The sequence below is a fragment of the Phyllostomus hastatus genome, unplaced genomic scaffold (assembly GCF_019186645.2).
Source record: "Phyllostomus hastatus isolate PE091 unplaced genomic scaffold, TTU_PhHast_1.1 phas_contig_159, whole genome shotgun sequence".
NCBI lineage: Eukaryota > Metazoa > Chordata > Mammalia > Chiroptera > Phyllostomidae > Phyllostomus > Phyllostomus hastatus.
The window spans coordinates 5954182-5981678 of NW_025333640.1; the positions used below are offsets into that span (position 1 = coordinate 5954182).

At 44.7% G+C, this 27497-nt stretch overlaps 2 protein-coding genes across 4 annotated transcripts in view; one reads left to right on the forward strand and one right to left on the reverse strand.

Moving 5' to 3' along the window:
- Window positions 1-15993, reverse strand: part of NUGGC (nuclear GTPase, germinal center associated) — a 44150-nt gene extending 28157 nt beyond the window's left edge. The window contains exons 1-6 of one of the 3 annotated variants that reach the window (XM_045831259.1): window positions 15729-15993; window positions 6861-6949; window positions 4134-4238; window positions 3337-3445; window positions 2340-2562; window positions 1717-1932 (exon numbers count right to left, since the gene is read on the reverse strand). In XM_045831259.1, coding sequence (XP_045687215.1) covers window positions 1717-1932; window positions 2340-2562; window positions 3337-3445; window positions 4134-4238; window positions 6861-6894 — 687 coding nt within the window. In that variant the 5' untranslated portion in view covers window positions 6895-6949; window positions 15729-15993. Of the gene's footprint in view, window positions 1-1716; window positions 1933-2339; window positions 2563-3336; window positions 3446-4133; window positions 4239-6860; window positions 6950-14409; window positions 14538-15451; window positions 15660-15728 lie in introns of those variants that run through there. The other 2 variants (XM_045831257.1, XM_045831258.1) reach the window with 2 other exon arrangements.
- Window positions 15994-19266: 3273 nt separating this feature from the next.
- The window catches only part of ELP3 (elongator acetyltransferase complex subunit 3), an 88335-nt gene continuing 80104 nt past the window's right edge, over window positions 19267-27497 (forward strand). The window contains exons 1-3 of the mRNA XM_045831099.1: window positions 19267-19372; window positions 22431-22530; window positions 25438-25576. Of these exons, the coding sequence (XP_045687055.1) occupies window positions 19354-19372; window positions 22431-22530; window positions 25438-25576 (258 nt within the window). The 5' untranslated portion in view covers window positions 19267-19353. The remainder of the gene's footprint in view (window positions 19373-22430; window positions 22531-25437; window positions 25577-27497) is intronic.

The window sequence follows — 27497 nt, forward strand, 5'->3', positions numbered from 1 at the left end:
AATTGTGAAAGAGGAGATGATAAAAGTTCTTTAAGATATTTTATTTTAAAAATAAGGTGGACACAATAAGGGCTACCTGAAAGAAAAAACACAGATTGAGGAAGTCTCTTGCTAGAAGAAGAGGGCTCAGCCCAATGAACTGGCCCAGGGCAAACCGTCCTGGGAGGTGAGCTCAGACTCCCGCAGTCCAGTCTAGTCCCTGACCCGCGCTCTGAATCAGTGCCCTCTGGCTCCCTGGGAGGGTCTTTCTGTTCCCCTTGTTTCATTGGGCAAGTCTGCAACACTGGGAAGGAGCATTTCTAAATACAGAGTAGTTCAGAAGTAAATATTATATTGACACCTTAGCATAAGTTGCATATTCAGATGAAGTAACCAGTTTTATAGTCATTGTGTTTCTTTGGACAGGCTTATTCTATGTTTTACATATTAAGAACATAATTATTTATAATAGTAACATTCATTTAGATATAAGGAGTGTCTACTATAGCTGTCTTTGATTTCCTTAACAGAAGCTAAGTGCCTTAAAAAGTTTGGTTCATTTGACTCCTAAGTGTGACTTTATTTTTTTCAGTTTAATTTTTTTGAAAGAATAATTGAATATATTAAATTTGGACTATAATATAAAAAGTATAAGGAAATTTGACTAATTATATTAAGTAGCATTAACTATTTAAGGAGGATACACTATGTTAAACTTAGGAGAAAATTGAACACTAAATTCTAGAACAAGTGTAATTATTATTATTTTATTTTAAAAAGTCAGATTTCAAAATAGAATAACAATATTTTAAAGATGAACTTTAAGATGCAGGAAAGACTAGGCTTTTAAATGAACAACATTTATAAATTAAATATTTGGTCCACCAGTATTTAGTTTCACTTAAAATTGAATTTTAACTTAATAAAGTTAACATTGATTACCAGCATAATATAATCCGTTAATTGTGCATCTAATTTCCATCCTGTCCTCCACCCATGCTACAAGAATCCTGATGGTTTGTGGAGGCAGTGGGTTGAGGCTGGTCTTAGCCCGTCCTGACAAGCCTGCTTCCTGCCTTCTCTATTAAACAGTCTCCCTTTCAGCTAGGAAAGGCCACGAGAATCAGCGCTGAACAAGGGAATCTACACAGAAATGTGTTGGGGGTGTTTCTGGGAAAGCTTTCACTTTCCAATGAAAGGGGAGCTGCGGATGGCGCCACCTCTCTGCCCATCATCGCCTCCTTCCTTGAAGCCAGGTCTGAGGTCTCGCACCTCAGCAGCTGTCTCATGACTATGGAACGACCAGACCAGGATAATGAAGGCCAAAGGAACCAGACAGACACTGATCTCGACACTGCTGAGCCATGACACCGACCCACAAAGCCAACTGCTTCCAGACTTCTCATGTGAGAAAATAAATAAGTCCCCCTTTGTGTAAGCCATTATGAGTCAGGTTTGTTTTTTTTAATCATTTACTGCCAAAAGCATCCTTAATTATTCCTCAAGTTAAGTATAAATAGTCCTTCCTGTGCACAAAAGCCCCCTCATTAAGACACTAAAAATTCCCATTTGACAGCTGTAAATAATGAAAAGTAACTTGGTCATGGATACTTCTGATTTTGGAATCAACTTATTTCAAATATAAAACACCACACCTTGAGCAAATCCTCTAAATGGATTCAATGGTTGTACTGAAGACTCACGATTCATAAAGAAAAACATCTTGAGGTTACTTACCTCTTCTGCCTTGAGGGTGATGATCCTGGAGGTGGGAATCTTTCCTCTTGGCTTTGCCCGTAGTAACTCCTCATAGCTCTTCCTTTCTGCCCCAACTCCATAAAGCATTCGCAGCTTCCACACGGCTTCCTCCACCGCGTCGTCCCTGTCCCACTCGTCCAACTCCTCTGTTCTGTGCAGGAGTTTGGTCAAGTTCTTCAGCTCTTCCTTCCACTCCTGCCAAGGCAGAGCAGGGCCAAGCCACCTCGTGACACAGACACAAACAGCACTGACAGAGGGCGGAGGCCATGTAGCTGTGCAGGGCAGGGGGTGTTGCACACTGGGGAGATGTAAGACCATTGAACCCAGCAAGGGTTGTCTGACCCCACCCCCCTGTTTCACTGGTGAGGAAACAGGGACTTAAGGAGGTACATGACCATCCCCCAAAGCCCCACAAAGAACTGTAACAGGACCCAGGCTAGAACCCCCATCTGGCTCTATTGAACGTTCACATTCCATACTACATTCTCTCCCTTCAACAAAGGCATGAGCTATATTTACTAGAAACACAATGTTAATTTGTAGGAGAGAGGGAGAAGGAAAGGAAAAAAAAGGGAGGGAGCGAGGGAGGAAGGAGACACTACCTGGTCAGACAGAAGGTGGATTTTGGCCTCGTACTGCTCGCAGCAGCCTGAGCTCACTTGGACAACACAGGACGTGCATATACTTTCTCCGGACACTGGCAGGAACATGGCTTGCTGGATGATGGCATTGATCAGGGAGCTCTTCCCGGCCCCGGTGCTTCCAAATAATCCAATGTAGATTGGGTCCAATGGCGGTTTTTCAATTAAAGTGAGAAGCCTGTTTCTAGATCAGTTTTTAAAAGCACATTGCCATGGTCATCAGAACACAGGGGGAAGAGCATCGGACTAGAACACAGAGGACTTGAGTTCTAATCCTGAGCAAGTCACAACACCTGAGCCTCTGCCCTCTGGTCAAAGAGGAATATTAATCCCTGTTTACCACACAGAGGTGTCATGGGGATCAAATGAGATTATGCAAAAGCACTTGGTAAAAGCCCTTTCTACTAATAAATAATGATAATTCTATGCAAACTCCAGCTGGGAAGCACCCTTCTTTGTGTTCTGTGGAAATCACATAGTTTCAACCCTAGAAGTGAAGTTTATGCAGAGGTAAAGAACCACGAGGAGCAACACGGAGTCCCGCTGAGCAGGAAGTGTGGCCTGGACACCACTCCAGCCCCTCAGGTGAGCTCAGCACAGCAGCCCAGGTGGGCAAAGCTGAGCCAAGCCGGTTCTGGGGCCTTTGACTGACTGACTGACCAGCGGTGTGACTTTGGTCAACGTCTGGCCTCCCTGAGCCTCAATTTCAGTGAAATGGGATGATAATATTGTAATAGCTTCTACTTTAAAAGGGTATTGGGACCCTTACATGAAATCAGATCAACAGTGAGAGCTCCACAAACCCAACGAGCAGTAATATAAACAGTGGCCTGTAGCCGTGGACATTTTTGGCTTTCTTGCTGAGTTTCTAATAGAAAATTTCCTTCTGCTGTTGGACAGAAGCACCTACAATCACCTAAGGAAACTAGGATTTGACGGTGGCCAATGTCAGACTTACACGAGATACTTGACTCCATTTGGAATGCTGTCATCCAGGAAGACAGACTGGATGAGTTTCTGATAAGTGTTGCTCAAAACCCTTCTGGTCCGAGACTCCAATTTTTCATCTGCAACCAACAGAGGTGTATTAGCTGGGATGGACCGGGCAGGGGTCAGCACTAGATCTCCCCAGGAAGAGTCTGCTCAGCATTACAGAAAGAGAGAAAAAGAAATGAAATGAAAAACCGGTCAGACAACATAACTGGTCCTCTGACACCAGAGACAGTGCCCTGGGGACACAGCTACCCCTGGCCGACTCCCTCTCAAGGACCCCGCCCTGACACCCCCGAGACAGAAGTCAGCACCGCTGGGCCATGGCCTCTGGTCCTTCTAGAGTCTTCTCTCCTGGGGTCACAAAAAGGAAAAAACATGTCACCTGAAACTAATATAACATTGTGTAACAACTATACTTTAAACAACAAAAAAAAAAAAAAAGGAAAAAAAGAGGCAAGGACATCACATAAATACCCATAAAGCACAAACCAACCACTTCCAGTCTTTGCTTTAATGAGGAAAAGGGTATTTGGACAATGACCCTCTTCTCCAGAGAAGCCCAGAGATAAATTGTCAAATTACATCTCTGCACGGACCATGAGGCCTTCTTTCCTGAGTCCGGGTCAGTTGAAGATGTCTCATTCTGCTCCTGAACTTAACCTTCTCTTCCTTTGCCCATTTGAACACATTTGGAAAAGAACAGAGCCAGCTTAAAAAAAAAAAAAAACAAAAACAAATATATAACAGTTTCGTAACACTCACATTCCTTAAGAGCACTTTGTTCTATGGAGGGAAATGCTCGGAACCGCTGGTCTCTATCTGATCGTCTTCTTTTTTTCATCGGTTCTTTGAATAAGTCATCATCAACTGGAGAAAAACAGAGGTTATATCAAAGCACAGTTCTGGGGCCGCGGCAGAGCTGCCTGATCTCTATCAGCACACAAACCCGGAGAGTCTCCCAGGCCCCCTGCCAGCCCTGCGTGCCTGTGGGCTCATTTCAGAAGCAGGCGCTGTCGGCCGGTTCCAGTCTGGTTCTACTTCCCGGGACTCTGCATCGAGTTCCAGAATGCAGGGTCCAACCTATCCCCTCAGAAGAGATGTGAAAATGAAATGAAAACTTCCTGTTTGGAAATGCTGAGAAGCCAAAATGGCTTGATACTCTTCACCAAGTGCCAGCAGAGAGAAGCCCGAGACGGGGCTGGGTGTGGAGTGCAGAAAGGCCTCCAGGAGGTCTTTGCAAATCGGGGAAGAAATCGGTCGGGAGCAGGATGCAGAGGGGAGAACGGACCATGTGACTATGGCAAATCACTTCTCCTCGAGCCTGTTTCTTCCTCTGCAAAGTGAGACGGCTGACAAAAAGTGCACGCAGTGCGAGTTTGGGAGGGTGCTCCACTACTGGGGCCCCTTGGAGATTAAATGTGGGGAATGCTTCCCCCTTCCTCACTGAAAGTCCTCAACGGCTGCTTCCTTACAGGGACAAGAACAGAAATCACCAAGACGCAGATCTCTGTAGTTCTGTGGAGATTTTTTCACTTCGGTGGTTTCCCTTGGCTATGAAGTAAATGGCTGGGAGGGTCTGCACTCCTCGGGAAAGGGGATAACCAAAACATTATGTTTTGGGTTGGTTTTATCAAACAACCCCTACCCCCCGAAGTTAGCAAGGGGCGAGGAGTAGGTCTGGCCCTGACGCAGTACTCCTGGGGCTGGCTTGAGCTTCGGAACTGTTTGTGAGGAGAACAGGAAGATGAGTCGATTCCCCGAGAGTCATAACACTCTTAAGGCCAAGAGGCCCCAAAACTGACTGCGACCTTGGAGAGACCATCTTTCCCGAAGAATCACAGAGGAGGAGTTTCTCGTGGGGACCCAGGATGGCAACCCAAGCACAAGGCCCAGCGTCCACCGCGGGGCTCCGGACAAAAGCCTCCCACAAAGCTCAGGCACCCTTCCCCTCTGCTGGGCCTTGCATCCCAGCGCAAATTCTGCACGTCCGGCAGAACCAGCCTGTGGCCCAGAGAGGGGCTCGGTGTGGAGGTACAGTGTTTGCCAGAGCCTGCGCCTCTGCCACCGCAGCTCACGCAGTGGCAGGGCGTTGAAAGACCCTTCTATCTCAGACATTCTGACTTCATGGTTAAGCTGAACTCAAAGAATTCATGCTGGCTCAACCGCAGGACTGCACTAGAACTAAACACCAAGTGGCTGCTGGCTCAGGGGCTGGAGCTGGGAAGAAAGAGGCACAGAAGGGAAGAATACGCCGCTCTGGCTGCAGGCCAGCTGCAGAGCAGATTCCAGGGTGCTCTACAAGCGGTCTTCGAGGAGAAAGTGCGCGGATGTCGGGCCTCGATCTGACTTTGTAACACAGGCGCTCTTTTGTGTAAACAGCGTTGGCACCGTATCTTGGCCTCGTGTATAACACAGGGGATGGGTCCATACCGGCAGACTTTCCTTCGACTTTATAAGCCCTGGTGATTAATCTGATAAACCATTGGAAGCTTATTTCTCAGCTAAAACAGAGGTGAAGAAGTCAAATAAAACATCAGGGTTTTAAACCTTTTCTTCAATTTCTAAAATGAAAAACCACCTGGAAAGGAGACTGTTCTATCTTCAATCTATACCATTTAAGGGAAGCATTTTTATATTAAATTGTAACTGAAATGAAGTGGCCTGGACTGGCACGTCTCTTACTATTCCCTTTCCAGCATTTCGCACTGATCAAGGAGACAGCAGTGAGGGTGCGTGGGGTCCATCCGAAGGAAATTTTAGTCTGCTGTTGCTGCTGCTGCTGTTGCTTCTTGCTGCCACAAGATGTCACTTTTGAAAACTGATCCCAAAGAGCCTGACTCCAGGATGAACCGGTTCATTGCCCATCCAGACCTTTGCCGGGGACTGCCATGGATCTTCCAAGCAAAACAACTCCACTCCTTCAGTGCCAAGTTCAACCATGGCACTGGTTGCAATTCTTTGTTTTGCGTGCTCAGCCATGCCCCCGAGGCTAGCCACTACCCAACTGACCCAGAAACAAAGCGTCCCTTGCTCCTAAACCTCTTCAGTTCTCAAAACACAAAGGATGTGATACTGCTGTTTTCTGCACCTAGGGGTTACTCCCCTCATCTTCCTAGGGAAGGCTCCTTCCGTGGCTCCAGGGACCCTGCACCCAGACTTGTAGGGGGTGCACCCTCGCTGACTCCAATGTGATTCACCCTACACCTCCCTTTGTAAGGACAGCAACCAAAATGATTCTTGATCCTTTTAAAGGGGAAGGGGAGCCAAATTTAATTGCTGGTCAGACAGTCCACTACATTATGAACAGACTAATTTAGTGGTTGGTGAATATATTGTCATTCGCTGTTAAAAGGTATCATGAGAAAACAGCTTCTGAATAAAGAGCATGGAACAACGACTATAGCTGAACACAGTCTCAAATCGTTTGCCCTTGATCATATAAGGGTAAGCAGTTCTATTTACTCATGGGGGGATGTTGCGGGATGTTACCTGAGTGTGGCTCCTGGCCCACCAAATACTCCATTTCTGCCACTTCCTGTTATGTAAACGCCTACTTCCATCCACTTGGGAGAACCAGCCTAAAAATACATACAAAGTGGGGGCGGGGGGGAACAGCATAATTATAAATAAAAAAAGCAAAAAAACAAAATAACATATAAATCTGCCAATGCTTTGTTTCCCCAGCTAGATTCTAAAGCCCAAAGGGCAAAGACCATCCTAACTTATCTTTGAATTCCTCGCAACACCTTATACACTACGTATTAATTTAAATATGACAAAAATTAATCCTTGACCACTGGTTTTCAATGCTAGTTGCAGCCATAGAACTTTAAACTGATATGACCTTTCTATTCATCTTTAAGACAACTCATTCTGTAATGAGAATGGTCTCTAGTGACCAGAACTGTGAAAGTGAGGTTATGTAGCTTCGTTGCTTTGGCGACAGCGGTGCCCCCAATCAGGAAGCCCTGGGCCTTGTGCCAGTGAAGTTTCAGCAAGAATCTGACAGATGGATGGAATGCTGGGTATTCCTAGGGTTCCCTGGAGTTGCTTTGGGGTGCTACAGAGTGAGGAAGGAGAGGCATAGTAACTAGGTTCTCTGGATCTTCTCCAACACCCCACCCCCACTTCAGCCAGAAAGATACCCCCTGCTGGGAGCTCTGTGTGGCACCAGAGCACATGGCATCTATCTGCAGCAGGGAGAGAAGGAGGGGAACATCCAAAAGGAGGTGTGCCAGACCCAGCCCGTCTCCAGCCCAGCAGCAGACAAGGTCTGGGCGTGGAGGGAGAACAGGACCCACACAGAGCAGAGGGCACTGCACAGGCCGGGTGGGGATATGCTGTCCTGGACCTTCTTTGTCTTCATGCATAGAGGAGAATTCGGGGAACAAAGTGGGGAGCACTGTAAGTGCTTACTCCCCATATCTGACGTTGCTGTGTGGATCACTCAGCTGTGTCATTTAAAGCAGAGTCACCAGCCCTTCTGAAACATGCAAAACCCCACCTGATCTGTCAACCCTCATTAGACCCATGGGCCGTTAGTTAGGGAGGCTGTGCCTCATTTACACATTAACCCCAAATGAAGATCACAACTCATCAGCTGAAAGAGCCTCTTGCTGTTAGTTTTGCTGGTGGATATTAACTAACCAAATGGTTTCTCTAGTTGGTGGGTGTTGTTGAAAGGGATATGAACCCCTACTATGTGTGAGGTCCTGAGCCTCAGGTCCTTATCTCTCCATTCCTTATCTTGCACCCCCCACTCAGACCACCCCAATTCCCTACAGCTCTGCAAGGCAGGGTACCCTATGGACTCCCCTGCGTTTAGCACATGCCATTCCTGCTCTGTGGGGCACCCTTCCCCTCTACTTCTCGGTGAATTCTTACTCTTTTTTCAAGATCCCGTTTTAGCTTTTCCCCAGTGAAACTGTGTCCTGATTCCCTGTCATTCCCCTGGTGTGTTACCAGTGCTCCGAGCACACCACTGTGACAGTGCTTACTATGCTAAGGTCTCTCCCTCTTCCGGAGCCGTGAGCTAGGCAAGGGCAGGGCTGCGTTTCCTTCAATGTTGCATTTCAATCATGAAATGCAGTGATTGACAATAAATGCTGACTGAGTGAATGAAATAATGGGAAGCTTTTGATGAGGGTCTACACCAAAAGATGTTTAGAAACCAAATTTGGTTTTGGTATGATTAGAGCCCTGACTTAAAGTGCATAACAGAAGAGGAACAAACAGGCAGGTGTGCAGGCAAAGCAACAGTAATAGAGAGTACTATGATTAAGGAATTGGAAATGCTTAACTTGAAGAAAGACACAGACCAGAGCAAAAGCTGTGGAAAGGATTCATAGTGGTCTTCAAATATGTGACCTTCAAGCTGCATATAAAAGGTACAATGCGTGTTTTCTGCGGCCTCAAGGGGGGGATCACAAGATCTCCCAGGTGGAAGGTACAAGGAAGCACATTTTGGCTTAACATTCTCTAGTAGCAAGAGTTGTCCAAAATGGAATGATCTTCCTTAGAAAGTAATGAATTTTCTGCCTGTGGAGGAGTGTGAACTTACGCTGGTTTGGACTAGATGAATTTTAAGGCTACTTCAAATCCAAGAGTCTATGTTCTTATTTGCAATGTTCGCCAGTAAAGCTAGCAGTGGAAGCACCACCCCATGAAGTCACTCAAGTTCATGAGACACCCAAGCAATTCCTAGTTTGAAATGCTGAGTTAGAAATGCCAACCCACAGTAAAACTTAAGTGAGTTAGGAGAAAAAAGGGTAGGTGAGGGATAATGTGCACAAAATTATAGTAATTCCTATTGGCAACTTTCCGTACAGAACTAACAAGGAACTCTGGGGAAGAGACCCATTGTTTTCTGAAGACAGGAGCGCAATGAGCCACAGTCCCACAGGATGTGAGGATCACATCACATTGGGCGCTGGGAACAAAACAAAACGTGCGGTCCTCCGCCAGAAGCATGCACTGTAGACCTCCAGGACTACCTGTGTCCTGACAGGGAAGCTCCAGGAGAAACAGAGGAGGCAGAGGAGGCCCTAAAGAAGGAGCAAGTCGGTGTCACCACCACTCAAACGCCGAGAGTGAGGAAGGCCCTTCCATGGGAGAGAGAAGTGGGTGCAGAAGCACAGGTGTCCACCAAATTCACCAGATTCTGGAGTGTGGGCAGTGGTTTGGGCTCCCTTCAGAGTCACAGGAGCTTCACTTAATCGGACTTTATGTACCAGGCCCACACACATGACGGCCACCCGGGCTGTCAGCTCGCGCCCGTCTGAGGCCGGAGGGGGTTTAGCCGCACAGTGGAGCCACCGAGCTGTCGCAGCGTCTGTGGTGCCTGTACTGAGCCATTTGAAATTCAAAAAAATTGGAAATTATTTGCGTTGTGCTGGTGGTGAATTGGGCTTTAAATCCCCACTGCCAATGTTCAAAAACTGGCAGGAGTGGGACCACTTGATTGGCAAACTAAGACCCTGGAAAATGGAAAGGGATCGATCATTTACAAACAGGCTGAGGAGGCAACAGGAAATGAAGTTAAGTATTGGGCCCTGAACAAGAACAACCTATAACCAAAGGCCCCAGTTAACAGGAAGAGGGAATGTGGCACAGACACTCAGGGCACAGTCACCGCGGTGAGTAAGTGACGATGCCATGCCAAGGGCAGGGCGCTGGAAATCGGGGGAGCGCGCACTGTCCGGGTCTGACTTTGCGCCAATCGCAGGAGCTGGAGGACTCAGCCAATCATTTCATCACCCTGGGCCTTCCCTTTCCCATCTAGGAATGGAAGATGAAACTGGTCCTTAAAGTGTGCAGGTCCTCTGGTTTCGCTGGGTGCCAAAAAGATTAAAGTTTTATTTTGAAATGACACCTATTGTTGAAACCAAGACTGTACCAATAATTAGGGCTCCTGTGTAATAAAAAAAAGCCCAACTGAGATGACTGAATTTAGGTTTGTTTTGCTGTAAGGAGTAATTAATTCATAGGTGCATAGTCCTTCTGCACATCATACTGGAGTTCACTTCCCCACCCCCGCAAAGAGAAGCAGTTAATGATGGTGTAACTTTGTGAAAGTGTGGTTTCTGTGGAGAAGCAATTAAAAACAGCCCATATGTACAGCTCATACAAATATGGTTTTCATTTGTGGTTTATTTCACTTGTATTTCAACTATGTGGTTAGCACTTAAGCTTTGCTGTTAGTACTTATTTGAATTCATGTGCACCTCAGCCTAAGAATAGCCTTTTAAATGAGACTCTCTGCATATTTAGCTCGATATGGGAAGGTTGCACAGAGTCAGCTTCCTGCTAAATAATTATGACTTTTGACAGTTATTCTTGCTTCTCCCACTCTCTCTTTTGTTTGTGTTTGCTTATGGTCATTTTCTTAAAATAACATAACCGAGGTGACACATGGGCAGTAGTTCTCCCACATGAGAGAATAGCCTCACATAGTGGAATTATACCAAGAACACTCTGGTGCCCCTTCTTTTAGGGATAGGGACACTGAGGCCCCAAGAGGGGAGAGAACTCGTCCAAGGCCGCAGAGTGACTCCAAGTGCAGTGCTCTCTCCATCCCATCAAGCAGCCTCTGATAGGTACTATTTAAACAAGGCCTCTGGAGCTCCGGTGGGACAGTGGAGGGGACATGTCTACAGATGAGGGGCTCCTTCAAACGTATGACAAAAGCATCTGGGGAGTGAAGGCTGTTGAATAGGAGGGAGCAGAGCAACTTGACAGAATTGTACTTAGAGACTTAACTGAAGCTGCTGCCTGAAAATTCTTCAGAGCCTTCAGAGGCAAAACAAGAGAGAGTGTGTGTGTGTGTGTGTGTGTGTGTGTGTGTGTGTGTTTGGGGGGAAGGACTGAGTAGTACACTGCCACTGCATTTGTTCTGTGTCTGATGCAGAATGGAATGCAGTTATTAAGAATGACCAACATCCTTCACTCAGAATCTCATCTCACCCTCCCTTGCCTCTCACATCATTGACTCCTCCCGGCATTATTCTTGCTTTCCTTTAATTTCCATTCACCCCACCCCAAGGCAGCACTAAGAGGAAAAAAATCAAAATGCTTAAATTAGCTAAATTCTTCAAGGGGCATTTTGATCAGCTTTGGTTTACTCCCTATTTTTAATAAATGTAAGAAGTGCTAGGTACATAGTCAGCACTGAGTAAATAGCTGTTGAGTGAATGATGTGTATCTTTGAAATGTCTTAGATGATAAGATTAATAATGGCAGGAATTGTATGCATTCATTCATTCATTCACTCAACAAACACTTGTTGAGGGTGTCTGTGTACCAGGCACTGTCCTGGATGCTGGAAACACATCAGTGAACAAAACGGCCAGTTGTGTGGACACACAGGACTTACACTCCAGGGAGTGAACAGCACAGGGAAAGTTATTCATAATTTGGAGTCAGAAGGCCTGGAGTTGAGGATCCTGCTCCAGTACTGAGTATAACACTGAACCCATCACCTGACCTCTCTGAGCCTCGGTTTATTCTCATATGGAATGAGAATATAAAAACACCTATATCCAGAGTTCCTTGTGGGACTTAAATACAGTATTTCACACAAAGTTACTCTATAAACACTTAAGCATCTGTACAGATATTATTTATTTTCAGAATATTTGGTGAAGACAATTAAACTAAAAATCAGGACTAGTATTTACCTGAACAAAGTCTATTTCCTGTGGGGGCACAGATGCCACCCTAACTGATAAACTGACTCACTCTTGTCCCCAATGACCAATCACCTTGAGGCTTCTATCCTGTCTTCCTTTAAGAGTCTTTGGTAAAGCGGGACTTCCGGCTAAGATGGAGGCATAGGTGGACGCACCGTACCTCCACGCACAACCAAGATCGGAACAACAGTTTAGAGGTAAAATAGCACCCAGAGCTGACAGAAAATTTACCTGAATGGAAGTTGGACAGCCAAGAAGTTGAAATAGACCCGTTCATCCAGACCGGTAGGAGGGGCGGAAACGAGCAGCCAGGCATGGGTCATGGTGCGGAGAGCAGGGAGAGTTGGGCGCATAAGGCAACCAGGGGCGTGTGGGGTATCTGGGGCGCGCAGGGTCACAGTGGGTGGACCCTGAGTGCGCGGGCGGTGGCTGGCAGACCCAGTGGGGTGGCGATTGTGGAGCAGGGTGGAGCGCGCAGCCCAGGATCCCAGAGAGGGGACTGGGGTCCCATGGAGAACAGAGCTACCGCCATTGTTCCCTCCCGCCCCCGCCCCCACATACAACGTCACAATCTAGCGACCGGGGTGCCCAGCCCTGGTGAACATATAAAGCTCCGCCCCTTACCATAACAGGAGCGACCAGACCCCCCTCCAAAAAAAGAGAGACATGTCCCAAACAGAAGAGCAAATCAATGCCCCAGGACTCATCATTGTAAGCGACCGAGAGATAGCCAACCTATCAGATGCACAGTTCAAAACACTGGTGATCAGGAAGCTCACAGAATTGGTTGATTTTGGGCACAAATTAGATGAACAAACGCAGGTTACAATAAGAGAAATAAAGGAAAATGCACAGGGAACCAATAGTGATGGGAAGGAAACTGGGACTCAAAACAATAGAGTGGACCAGAAGGAAGAAAGAAACAACTAAATAGGAAAGAATGGAGAAATAAGAATTCAAAAAAATGAGGAGAAGTTTCGGAACCTCCAGGACATCTTTAAACATTCCAACATCTGAATTATAGGGATACCAGGAGGGGAAGAGGTAGAGCAACAGATTGAACACGTATTTGAACAAATAATAAAGGAGAACTTCCCCATTCTGGCAAAGGAAATAGACTTCCAGGAAGTCCAGGAAGCTCAGAGAGTCCTAAAGAAGTTGTACCCAAGGAGGAACACACCAAGGCACATCATAATTATATTATCCAAGGTAAAAAATGAAGGAGAGAATCCTAGAAGCAGCAAGAGATAAGGGGACAGTGACCTACAAAGGAGTTCCCATCAGACTGTCAGCTGATTTCTCAAAAGAGATCTTACAGACAAGAAGGGGCTGGAAAGAAGTATTCCAAGACATGAAAGAAGAGGACCTATATCCCAGATTACTCTATCCAGCAAAGCTTTCATTTAGAATGGAAGGGCAGATAAAGTGCTTCTCAGATAAGGTCAAGTTAAAGGAGTTCATCATCACCAAGCCCTTATTTTATGAAATGTTAAAGGGACTTATCTAAGGAAGGAAGATTAAAAAAAAAAACATGTGTAGTAAAAGAACAGCAAACTCACAATTATTAACTGCTACACCTAAAACAAAACCAAAAGAAACTAAGCAAACAACTAGAACAGGAACAGAACCACAGAAATGGAGATCACATGGAGGGTTAGCAACAAGGGGATGGGAGGAGAAGAGAGGGGGAAAAGGTACAGAGAATAAGTAGCATAGATTGTAGGTTGAAAATAGATAGGGGGAGGGTAAGAATAGTATGGGAATTGTAGAAGCTAAAGAACTTACAAGTATGACACATGGACATGAACTAAAGGGGGGGATGTGGGTGGGAGTAGGTGTACAGGGTGGAGGGGAGTAAAGGGGGGAAAATGGGACAACTGTAATAGCATAATCAATAAAATATATTTTAAAAAAAGAGTCTTTGGTAAAGCCTCATCCCCTTCCACAGAAAGGTGACTTAATAAATAGGGAGAAGGAGGAGATGCTTAATAAAATGATGAAATGTTGATGGCATCTAGGATTTATCTTCTTTTTTTAAGGTTTCAGTAGTTTTGGTGTTGGCAACATTTCCTAACGACCCTATTGAGCACTGCAGGACTTTTCAGACTAGTAAGTCCCAAAGGAGCAATTTAAACACAGAAGCTTAGAAGCAAAAGCGAAACAAGGGCCTTCCACCCCCCGAGGGAAAGAGTTCTATTTTCACTGTCGACACGTCAGCTGGACTGTGCAGCAGCTGAAGCACAGCTGCCAGAGGCAGAGACACATTAGAGAAGGCACTGGAGTGACACGATATTCTACGTCCTCCCCAGATGAACAGGTAAGTAAAATAAGCAAGTATTTTCATAACGTACTTTATCAGAATTTGAATCCTCTCACGTTGCTCCCCCAAGCCTGCCGAAGTTCATGGAGCGCAGGATGACAGTAACGCCGCCCCCAGGACGCCCGCAATCTGCATTTTCCTTCCAGAGGAATGCTTCCTGACTTTGCCTAAGATCATCTGAATAAGTACAATTCAAACTCAACCCTCCTCCTCCAGACTTTGAGTTCATTGGCCTTCATACAACCTTAAATTTACTTAAGCAAACAAGAAAGTAGAATTCACTTTCCCTCAAGAAATGATTTATTTTGTGAAAACCAAGAGAAGGAGAAGAAACAAATCTTCCACATGTGCATGCACACACACACACACACACACACACACACAAATTCCGAGGCTGTGCAGAGAGACTGCCTTCCGAAGAAGGCAGTATGGAAAGGAGGGGAACGAGTAAACTAACCATGGAGAAACCTGACAAACACTTGCCTCAGCCAGGTAAGCAAGGTCACCATCAACAGTCCTAAGTCACGTACATAGTGTGTACTTTTGATGAGATCTGACAAGAACGACACTTTAATTCTACCTCCCCTAAACCCCTAGCTCTAGTTTAATCATGGGGAAAAAACCTCAGACAGATCTCAGTAGAGGTGAATCCTACAGAATATCTGATCTGCGCTCCTCCATACCTGACCAGCACTCTTCAGAACCGTCAAGGTCATCAAAAACAAAGAAAGTTTGAGAAACTGTCACAGCCCAGAGGAGCCTAAGGAGACGTGACAAGCAAATGTGATGGGATATCCTGGATGGGAGTCTAGAACACCAAAAGGACAGTGAATAAAAACTACGACAATCTGAATAAAGCATAGCCTTTAGTTAATAATAATGTTATAAATATTGGTTCATTCACCATAACAAATACGTAACAAATACTAATGTAAGATAAGAGAGGAAACTGGGTGTAGGTTATAGAGGGACTCTCTGTTCTGTCATCTCAGTTTTTCTGAAAGTCTAAAGTCAACTTTTATAAGAAACCAGCCATAAGTAACAGCATAAATAACACAAAAGAAATGACTTACCAGACGTCACTTTCTCTGCTTGGGCTGCAGGGGTCCAGAGCAGAGACAGTAGCAGTTTCCTTGCCCTAGCACAGAACCTGTGGGACCGGCTGGGGCAGGCAGCGCTTTGTTGCCTCGGTCACAAAGTTCACATTTACGCAAGCAGAAATGAAACTGATTTGCCATCAGAGCGCTATTTACAAACAACCTCCTTCCTCAGAAGTTGAATCGTGCTATTTCCCCCCTTTCATTCAAATGACATAGTACATAAATCAGGTATCTTACAGTCGTCTCTTACCTATTCCTACAAACAGGCAGATATTAGTTCTTTTTCCTTTTTAAGTAGATTGCAGCTTCCACACCCTGCAGCATCCTTTCCGTGAGGGTGAGACTTATTTCGATGGATATGACTTACTTGAGCCTATAGGAAAAAAGCCTGAGTCCCAAAAGAGACAGAGCACTGGTTCATACAGCCCCAAATACAAGACCACTGGCAGAGAGGGATGATAGGAGGTGATGAAGATAAACTGATTCTTGATACAAAGTCTTGAAATTCACCACAAATCAACAACTTGGATTATTGGATTGTAGAAATGAGTCATACAGTTTTAAATAACTCCTTCTGGAATTTAAATTTTACATTTATATTTAAAACAGAACAAATATTTATAAAATGCTGTCCAGAAGAGAAGAAAGTGCAACCTGTTCCACTTTGCTGGGTCTGGCCACCAAAACAATCATGTGAAATACAGGGAAAATACTGGTTTGTTTTTTTTTAAACTTCAACCTCAGGCAGTGGTTGACCTTCCAAGGCACACTCAGTCATTACTAGGATAACCCTCCGTAACTGCAGGTATGTTTTTAGTCCAAAGGGAGAATTCAGAAGACAAAGAAGTCAAAAAGAATTAAAGATAGTTAGACTGTGGTCTTAAAAATTGCTTTGAACTTATGTCATGATGGTGTGCTTTATCCATCAGAAAACCATAGAAATATCAATATAAAGTTTAAAACAAAGAAAAACCAATGTGAATACCATCATTAGTGCTGGATCTTATCTTTGGGTAAAATCACACCTTATACTTATAATCGTGTCCCACGTGCTTAGCTCTCCCTCTACTGGCTGGTTCTTGTTTCAATAGTTATCAGAGGTACCTAATAACAAAATTAATTTTGCTCATTTTTAAAGCTTCTTGGATTCTTTATGATGTTCCTTGATACCTGCTCTTAGACACCTGAATGCTAGGTCTGTTACAAGTGTAGGGAAGCTTACCAGACTGAATTTTCATCGCACTCACTGGAATAGTGAAGCAGTTGAAAGAGAACATCCACAGAGCCCCACCCACCATCACACCCAACTGCCTGTCAGCATCTGCACTCACACGTTCTGCCTTCCACTTTGTTAACAGATTCACCACCCACGTGCCTATCAGAAGCTGATTCCTTCTCTTGTGTATCCGATTTCATCCCCTCTGTCCACCTGCAGGGCTAGGCAGAGCACTTTCTTTCCCCTCTTCTCTCTCTCTCTCTTTTAAAAGATTGTATTTATTCATTTTTAGAGAGAGGGGAGAGGAGAGAGAAACATTGATGTGAGTGGGAAACATTGACTGGTTGCCTCTGGGAACATGTCCCAACCGGGGGATGGAACCTGCAGCCCAGGCACGTGCCCTGACCTGCAGTCGAACTGGTGACCCTTCACTTTTGCGGGGTGATGCCCAAACAACTGAGCCACACTGGTCAGGGATCCCCTTTTCTCTTAATTCATCAAATTTTCACTCTGCTTTGGATTACTCCCAGAGGCATACACACTTGCTGTTAATTATTCCATTTTAATAAACACATACTCCCTTTGGCCTCAGCTTCCCTGCCAGCTACTACCCCATTTCTCTGTGGTTCTTATAGGCAAAACATCTCCAAAGAGTTGTCTAAACTCTCTGTCTCAAATTCCTATTCTCCTGATCTATCATAAATGTACTCCAGTCAAGCCTTCACTTCCACCATTCCATGAGACTGTTCTTTAAGTCCCCAGTGATTCTAGTCAATTTGCAATCCTCATCCTACTTGACCCATCATCTGCATTTGACCCAGTGGATCCATGCCTCTTACTTAAGACGGTTTCTTCACTTGGCTTCAAGGTAACCACACTCTTCCAGTTTTCTTCCCACCTCCCCAGAGGCACCTGCGTAGCCTCCTCTGCTGTTACTCCTCTTCTCTCCTCAATCCGATAATAATAGATCACCCAAAGCTTAGTTTTTGGTCTCTTTCCTCTCTTTTCCACATTCACCGTGTTTTGTAGCTTTAAATTTCACCTCTATGCCTCTGACTCTCAACTGGTATCTTCAGCCCCCAAATTTTCCATGCCTTACTGTTCACTAAGCATCCCAAACACATGTCCAGATCAGCTCCCTCATCATCCCTTTAAAACCCCACTGCAGCTACAGTCTTCTTCATTCCAGCTAACAGCCATGACATAGTTCCAATTCTTTGGCCCAAAAGCTTTGATGTCACACTTGACATTGATGCCTCTGTCTTTCTCTCATATCCCACATTTGCTTTGTCAGGAAATCTTGTTGAAATTTTCAAAATATAGTCAGAATCTGAATACATCTCACCACATTCACTGCTTTCTACACTGATTCAAATCGTAATCATTTCTAACCTTATTTAGTGGTTGCCAATGTGGCTGCACACTGGAGTCACCCAAGGATCTTTAAAAAATACTAATGGCTCCCACCCTTGATATTTTGATTTCATTGGTATGGAGTGTGATCTGAGCACTGGGATTTTTCACTACCCTCCGGGTGGTTCTAAGGTGCATCAAGGTTTGGGGTTCACCTGGTATGATTATAGCCATCTAATGACTCTCCCAGGCTCTACTCTTCCCCACTCCCCACGGTCTATTCTCAACACAGCAAATAGAAATACTTTAAATTATAAATCATATCATATCTCTGCTTAAAAACTCTCCAATAGATCTCCATGTCACAGTAAAAGCCGAAGGCTTTACAATGGCCTACAAGGTCTTACATGAGCTGTGCTTTGCTCCACGCCACTCCATCACTTCTCGGACCTCTGTTGAATGAACTCAGAAAGTCTGGAGGCTTTGCTAATACTAAACGATCGAGATTTATTCAAGGGTCTTAGAGTTTGTAAACTAGAATCACAGCTAGGCAAAAAGCCAGCAATGTTCCAAAAAAAAGAAAAAAAGTTAAAAGCTCTTGTAGCAGAAAGCACCTTCTTGATAATTATTCGTCCTGCAATCTTAGCCCAGGATTGGTCCAGGACAGTTATCAGTCAGATGTCGGGTAGTCAGGATGGTGGCTGTCAGGTGACCTGGAAGATGGGCGTCAAAATGTCTGGTCACATTCAGGGGTCCGGATAATGAATGTCAGGTGGCTCTATACGTGAGTCCTTCGGGGGTTACTTGGAGATCCGGCCATCAATGACATGTGCCTTTTATGTGAGACCAAGGTGTCTCAACTGGTCTCAAGTGGCGTCAAAGCCTGCACTGTTCCTTGACTCCTGCCTGATCTCTTCCAAGTTCTGATTTTAGTTTTCATGACACTAGCACACTTGTCTTCATGTGATCTCCCATACATGTTCCTGCCCAGACTCCTTTCCCTTTTTCAGAGACCTACGTACACACCGCAGCCTCTACCTGTAAGCTTCGTCCTGTCTCTGAACTACCCAAACCCTGCTTTTAACGCCCAAGCCCCGGGTCCTAAGCTTTGCCCCGCCTCCTCTGGTCCCGCCAGACACCACCGAGGGGCGGGGCGGGCCTTGTGAGCCCCGAGGTCTGCAAGGCGCTTTACGACGCATTGACTTTCGTTTTACGACAAGCGGGGCGCTTGGTGGCTGTCAACTTTCGCGTGGTCCAACTTGCCAGCTACGTTACCAGTGGTGGCGGCAACTGCGACGGCGAAGAAATGAGGCAGAAACGGAAAGGTGAGTAAAGGGAGGAAGAGAAAAAGGGGGTTTGGGGTGGCAGGGAAGGGGCGCACACCTGGGCGTCCAGGGCTGAACCATTTATTTCCCCGCGGAATCCGCTGCCTTATCTAGAGTTCCGCCCCCTGGAGTCAGTCTTTTCCTCCGCTCCAGCCCTCTGCCTTTTCGTCTTACCTATTGTTCTTTTTAAACCAACCTACCCTACTGTCTTCCTTTTTGGCAATCAGTTGGTATCTTTTCCAGTAGTAGCACAAAAAGCTTTATTGCACGGTATGACCTCCACGTAGATAACGTGATCGGTCAATTTAACTCATTCTCGGACTCTGATTTGTTAGGATTTTTTTTAAGAACACATTGCATGGGAAGTTCTTTATTTTCCTGTGGGTTTTCCCCCCCCCCCAAGCCGTAAGTTAAAAACAACCCTGAATTATTCTTGAACTCTGGGGGACAGTTTTGCCCATTTATATTATCTCCGGAGTTAGAGTGGAGGAATTCCATCTTCACTTTCTCAACAGGACGGAGTCAGATTTCAAATATATTCTCAAAGGTGTTTGCACACTAATTTGAGCAGTCAGTCTGATAGTAACTACCTTTTGTTGAGGTCTTGCTAATAATTTTGAAGTCGATATCCTCCCCATTTTACCAATGAAGCTGAGATTCAAAGAGTTAAATGACTTTCCCAGCCTAGAATTATTCTTGGGACGTGGAACTGGTTGTCAGGCTGTGGCTGTGAAAAACCAACCAACCAACCAACCAACCAACCAACAAAAAACCATAAAGTAAAAAAAAAAAATCTGTTAATTACTATACCTCTTGACATCAACTGCAGAATTTTGAAGCAACAAGTGCCCTAGTTCCCTTCAGTTGTCTGTGTCATCCAACCTGACATACCCTGAATTAATAGGTTATCTTCTTTTCTAACTTCCTCCTCAGGTCAGCCAGACAGCTTTACGCTTTTAATTTCATCTATTACCAAACCCTATTAGGTCTTAGAAATTGCCTCTTGACATAGTTTATTCCTCATATTCTGGCTACCGTCCTCCTAACCCACCTTAATCAATAACTAATATTGGAATAGTACTTTGGCTTCCGTAGATGTTATTTCAGTTGATTCTAACAATGGTCTTGTGAGATGTATATGTATTATCACAGTTTTGCAGGTAAAGAAATGGAGCTTAGAAGTCATTGATCTTCCCATTTTCACACAGCCAGTAGGGGTTGAGAGCTACGGAGGAAGCCTGTCATCTAAGATTTTTACTGCACATAAATCTTAGGTGTTCTTTTTTTTTTTTTTTTAAGTGTTGCCTTTCAAGAGCCTTTTGCTTAGTATCCAGATCTTATGTATTTTTCACCTTCTGAATCATTTTTGTATCCTCAATTTTTTCTCTATGTATTTTCTTTAAACATTACTTTCATTTTTTACTTCCAAACTTGGGGATGTGTAGTTCTCCACGGTCTTTTGGACTCCATTTAAATGTCTGCCTAGTAGCCAATATACTCTGTAATCCATTCTTTACTGAACTTCATCAGAAAGCTTGTATTCTGGATAGGCAATGCTTCTTCATACAAAGATAGGTAATTCCTCTACCCAGCGTTGTTCCCTCTGAATTGGTATCTGTTTTGCCTGTTCAGATCCTGCCCTTTCCTTAAAGATCACTGTGACTTTTCCTCCATGAAGCCTCTTCTTACTAATTTACTTCTCTAGTTAATTCTTAATATGCCAAAGGGCTGTACAAGTGGGTTTCAAATCTTTGTATTTTTATCATCTGAGTCCTTTTTACCCCTCTAAATAAATTCTTTTGCAGAAACTCAGTATTAAACAGATGAAAGCTGAGCTGCTTTGGTTGAAATGGAGAAAGAGACCCTCCCTTTCCATCCTCTCCCCCTTCCTCTGCCTTCACTACTGGCCCTGCCCCTGTTACCTCGCCTGTGAGGTGCTGTGAGGAACTCTGAAGTGCTGAGTTACATGGTTTGGAAAGCGTTTAGCCTTTGATTATATATGGACTTTTTTCCTCTTGGATTGTTGTGTGTTAGCCTTGTAGCTTGGTACAGTGAAAAAACCATGGCCGTTGTGTAGAAAAGACCTGGATTTGAGTTTTAACTGTGACATTTGCAGTGGCATCTTAACTTGCCTTAGTTTTCAAATCTATAAAGTGGGATACCAGTATACCTTCTGGGGTTGTGAGGTTTCCAATGAGATGACGTAAATGAAAGGGCTTCGTAGCTGCCAGGCTTTCTCACCAGTGCTTCTTCCTAGAGACTTTGTTATCACCGAACACTAGCTTTCTCAAGGACGGGAAACGTGCTTGCTCACAGCTCCCAAGCTGAAATCTCAGTTCTCATCGCTGAAGAGAGACTGGTATTTTTTGCCTGGAGGAGAAGAGCTCACATGGGCCTGACTTGAGTAGGTGCTGGCCCTTGAATGAATCAGCCATGATTGCAGGAATGGGAGTGTGTAAGGACATGTCAGCTTCTGCTGTTGCCTTTTAGATGAGAAGGGGGCCTCAGTTGCCATGAGAGGGTTGTGATGGTGGACAGACTATATCTTAGAGATGCGTTAAGATCCTTAGACAAGTGTAAACCCACGTCTTTTCTATTACAAACTAAGTACTACCTTGGGTTTGAGTTTCACCTTTACCCCTTGATAGCATTTTTGTGGGACAGACAGATGTTCCCGTTCTATCTCACTCTGTTCTGAGAATCAGATGTACTCACATTTGTAAATGTAACTACAAATCTGGAGATAAAGGGAAGATATTTTAATTACTGGGGCCTTTCCTGTGCAATCAGGTTCTTTCTCATCATGTTTGTCTCTATCATTCTCGTGGTGTATGTGCTTCTAAAGTGAGCTCTTTCCATATATAGGTGAAGCCATGTTTGTTTTAAATTAAAGGTACAAAAGATATGATCATGTTGTAAACAGTAGGAGTTTAGCATCTCATGAACTTAAGCTATATTTGCATGGTTGGAATGATTTTGGAAAGAAAACTGCTAATAAAAAAAGTGTTTACTGAATAATGTGATTTTTTTTTTACATTGTTAAATATTATCTTTCCAGGAGATCTCAGCCCTGCTGAGCTAATGATGCTGACCATAGGAGATGTTATTAAACAACTAATTGAAGCCCATGAACAGGGGAAAGACATCAATCTAAATAAGTAAGTGGAGCCCTGACTGGTTTGGCTCAGTGGGTTGGGTGTCCTCCTGCAAAGCAAAAGGTTGCCAGTTCAATTCCTGGCACATGTTTGGGTTGGGGCCTGAGAGAGGCAACTGATCAATGTATCTCTCACATATCGATGTTTCTCTCCCTCTCTTTCTCCCTCCCTGCCCCTCTCTTTAAAAAATAAATAAAACTTTTTAAAAAATAAGTAAGTGGATCTATAAAATAGAAGTCAGTCTTATTCTTAAATAGTAGATCTCTTATAAAATTATCAAATTCTGTCCTGGCTGGTGTGGCTCAGTGGATTGAGTGCTGGCCTGCCAACCAAAGGGTCACCAGTTCGATTTCCAGTGAGGGCACATGCCTGGGCTGTGGGCCAGGTCCCCAGTAGGGGTCCTGTGAGAGGCAACCACACACTGATGTTTCTCTCCCTCTCTTTCTCCCTTCCTGCCCCTCTCTCTAAAATAAATAAATAAAATCTTTAAAAAAATAAAATTATCAAATTCTACTTGTTTCCTATCTTATGTTTTGTTTTGTATTGTTTTGTTTTACCTGAGAATTTAGCCTTCAGCCCTGCCCTGCCCCTGGGTGTTTACTGTATCCCAGTCAGTGTTAGTAGTGCATTGTATATATTAACTCATTTGATTCTTTCAAAAACTGTGTGAGGTAGGTACTCATCGTCATTTGACAGATGGGTACTATGAAACAAAAAGGCTAAATAATTTGTCCTAGAGCAAATGATGGGCAGAGCTGGGATTTGGAATTACGTCGTCTGTTTCCAGAGCTCTGCTCTCCTGTGGTAGGTGACTTCACATCCTCCTTCCCTTCCCTGCTCTTCTCCGCAGTCTCAGAGGAGACACAGTCTCAGAGGAGGCGGGAGCCCTCTTCTGGGACAGCCTCCCTTGATCCAATCCAACCCTTATCTACTTAAAACTTCCTTGACACGTTCATCCACTTCTTCATCCACTTCTCCGCACAGTTATGTCCAGCTTTGGCTTTGCTGCACCCTCAAATGAGAGTGGTCTTCCATCTCTGCCTCTGTATTTTCCACTGTATATTCACTGTATAAACCTGCCCTAACGAAAGGGTTCTCTCCCTACCCTGGGGCTGGCGATGATCTAATCACCATGTGCGTGACCTTTTGTCCGTTACTTGAGACGCTGTAATGTTTGACCTCTTCCTTGGAACATTGTGCTTTTTTAATAAACATTTGCTAAAAGAAGTATTCTTTTTTGACTATGAAGACATATTTTAATCTTTTTTGTACACCACGTCTGTAGCAGTTTTTTCCCTTTGTTGACTATATTCCTAGTTATACAACTCTTGTTTCTAGTGAGCATTTCTACTTCCTGTACCTTTTTATCATTCTCTTTAACTTAGACACCTAAAGGTAGCATCTTCCTTAAAGCCAGTTCCCACTCAGACATCCTCTTTGACTAATTGTTAACCTTCACCCATGCTTGAAGCCAGTGCCATCTTTGAATCTTTTCCTCTGGTCCAGTTAGGGCCTGAAGTTCGCCTGCTCTGGCTTCTTCACGACTCTCACGTTGACGCCCACCACCGACTCCCTGCTCCGGCTCTTTCAGCTGAAGTCTGGACTGCTGCGGTCGTCTGTGCTGTCGGTCCCCTTTCCGCTCCTGCTGGGCTGATTTCCTTTGTCTTACCTTTTCTTGTGTCATCTCCCTGCCTAGGAGCTTCAGCACGTCCCCACAGCTTACGAAATTAAGTGCAGATTCCTCAGCACATAATGTAAGGCCTCCCAGTCTGGCTTCAGTTCACTCTTCCATCTTTTTAAACTTCCATACCTTTACATTGAAGATCTTTTGCTTTTTGTCAAGTTGGCCTACTCATAGTTCTTAAAAGATGTGTATTATTTTTGTTTTTGCATCTTCACAGAAGCCATCCTGTTTGCTCCCAGTGTCGTCTCCATGTTTGCGCAGAGTGTCTGGAGCCTGATCTTGTTTCTCTTCCCGTTTTCCAAGAATATCTCCCCAGTACATGTCGAGTTACTCTCCTGAACTCTCGAAGCACTTGTGTGTGTATTTTACCATACACATTTATTTTCGTTCATGCCTGTCTGCAAACATGGAGCTTGAAGTGACTGTGCCTTCTCCCTCCTCACACACCAAATCCTTAGGTGTTCTCTTGTACACATCAGGTACTCAGTTAACAGTTGTAGAAAATGATGGAAACACCTCAGAATATTTTCAGATGGGTTAAAAATGAGAAGTTAAGGTGACAGTATAAGGAATGATTCATCGAGATAAAGTTACTTCTGGGGTGAGGGTAGGGTTATACTCAGGAAGGGGCAAACAGGTATTCGGAAGTTCTGATCATATTCTATTTTTTGAGGTGTGGTTGCACAAGTGGATACTTTATAATAGTTAAAGTATATTTATATGTCCTGTTTTCTTATGTGTATGATATTTCATATTAGAAGCTTTTAAATACTTTTGCACAGCTGTCCTTTGCTTGTTTGGTTCGGGACAGCAGTTTGCAGCCAGCTGTGATCCGCCCCTCCCCTCGAATGTTTGGCAGAGTCCGGAGACGGTTTTGGTTGTTGAGCAGGAAGAGGAGAGCTAGTGAGTAGAGGCTGGCGGTGCTGCTCCATGCCCCCCAGTTGTGGGGGACTGAACAATCCCCACAGTGGAATTCATGTTTCCAAATGCGGTAGTGCTGAGGTGAGAAAAGGGTAGAGTGCTTTGAAGCTGTGCCCCTATTTTGAACAAGACTTACATGGTGTCACTGTCTGGGCCCCTGCTGTGCACAGATGTTAAAGCCCCTCTTGTCATCCAGTGAAAGGATGGGGAGTGACAGGACTTGATGAACTATTTGTAGGTTATCCTTTTGGTAGCTTGTCCTTGAAATATTGTGATCTTGATCATGCTGGATGCTTTACTTTCAGGGTGAAAACAAAGACAGCTGCCAAATACGGCCTTTCAGCACAGCCTCGCCTGGTGGACATCATTGCCGCAGTCCCGCCTCAGTATCGAAAGGTTCTGGTCCCCAAGTTGAAGGCCAAACCCATCAGAACTGCCAGTGGGGTAAGTGCTGTCGTTCATGTAATGTTGACTGTGTATCTGTCCTGCCAGAAAGCCCTGCCTCCATGTACGACCCAGGTAGTGAGGTGGAGGTGAGGGGATTCAGGCAGACATAGTCTGTATGCTGGGATGCAGGCGGGAGTGGAGGCATGTGCAGAATGCTAGGAGAGCATGGAGAGGGGAAAAATTCATTGTGCTTAAAAGAGGAAATGATGTTTTGTGTTTTTAAAAGTATAGATTGAGGCTTGGTGATTTCGACAGTATGATATTGTTGGTCGTATTAAGCCTGTGGCTTTCAAAATAATTGCTGTTTAGAAAAGGCAATGTTAAAAGGTAATTAATGGTTGCTGTCCTTCTGCAGACAGTAACTGTTCAAGGTTGACACGACAGGGAGGGCCACGGAGTGCAGAGACAGAGACATTCTTTCAGTCAAAGAGACCAGGGAAAGCCCAGAAGTGTGGAGCTTGCTTGACACAAGTGACATTCACATAAGCAGGGAAGAGCAGGCTCAACCAGCAGCGGGAGCAAGGGCACAGGGGACCGGGACGCAGAGTAGAGATGACAAGTGTGTGTGCAGAGACAGGAGAGGACACCAGACTGACTAGAAGTGATCATGCCTTTGGGAGAGAACTTGGGATGTTGGATTGAAAAGCCAGCTTGTAAAAGGCCTTAAACTGTCCACCAAAGAAACTGGACAGTAGGGAACTGGAAGGGTTTTTGAGAAAAGGAGTGGTATAAACAAAACAGATTTTCAGGAAATTACTTTGGATACAAGATGTAGGGCAGGTTGGAGACAACAAAACTAGTGAAGATAGTCTCAGTTTGACCTGGGTGTGAAGTGGCGAGAGCCTGCATTAGGGTAGGGGCTCTAAGAGGAACAGGATGAGTGTGAGAGAGAGGATTTGGACCCTCGTAAAATAGGGAACCCAGAGTTGAATTCTGTGTTCCTGGTGTGACCTAAGACGGCCATTCTGTTATTTGAATGAGGGTGTTACATTTCTCATGATTGCAGCTTGTGTTGACTTGTTTGGGGGCCGTATCTCCTGGGTTATATCACTTTTGCAGCTAATTAAGTGCCACCAATCCTGGTCTTTTCTCCTTTGTACCCAAGTGTTTTTATTTTGTTTGTACCTAATGTAAAGGCTCTTTAAAACCAGTATTTCCAAAGCTCTCACCTCCCCCCCTTTTCCACAAAGGGCAGCCAGTTTTAACTCTTAGCTGATCACTTGGCATTTACTTCCACATCCCTAAATAATACGCTTTGTAGATTGTCTCAAATGTTGGGGTTCTGGCATTATGAATGAGCTTGCCGCTACGGACGACAAAGATTGAGCAACCTTTCAGCCTGACATACTTGGCTTTTATAGCCCCGTCCTCTCTGCTCCTCCTCCTGCCTCGCTTCATTTCTTTGAGGGCTACTCTTACTGTGCTTGCCTCTAAACATTCATGCTTTCCGTGGTGATGTCACTCATTAATCCCAGCTCCGACCTCTCTTCAAGCCAAGCTCACGTCACATTGCCTGATAGACATCTCTCCTTTGGCTGCCTGTAGGCACTCGAGTGTAACCTAACCCAGGCTGACCTCAGGCGTGCTCGTTCATGCTTCTTGTCCGCATTAGTTCCCAGTGCCCCCCCCCCCCACACTCGGTTTCCAAAAGACACGAGATGTGTCATCCATTTCTGCCACCACTGGTACGAAGGTTTTGTTTTTTATTATTTCTCATTTAGATTATTTCAGTCATTTCTTTTTTTTTTTTTTAAACAAAGTTTTCTTTTTTTTTTAATATTTTATTTATTTATTTATTAGAGAGGGAAGGGAGGGAGATAGAGAGAGAGAGAAACATCAATGTGCGGTTGCTGGGGGTTATGGCCTGCAACCCAGGAATGTACCCTGGCTGGGAATCGAACCTGGGACACTTTGGTTC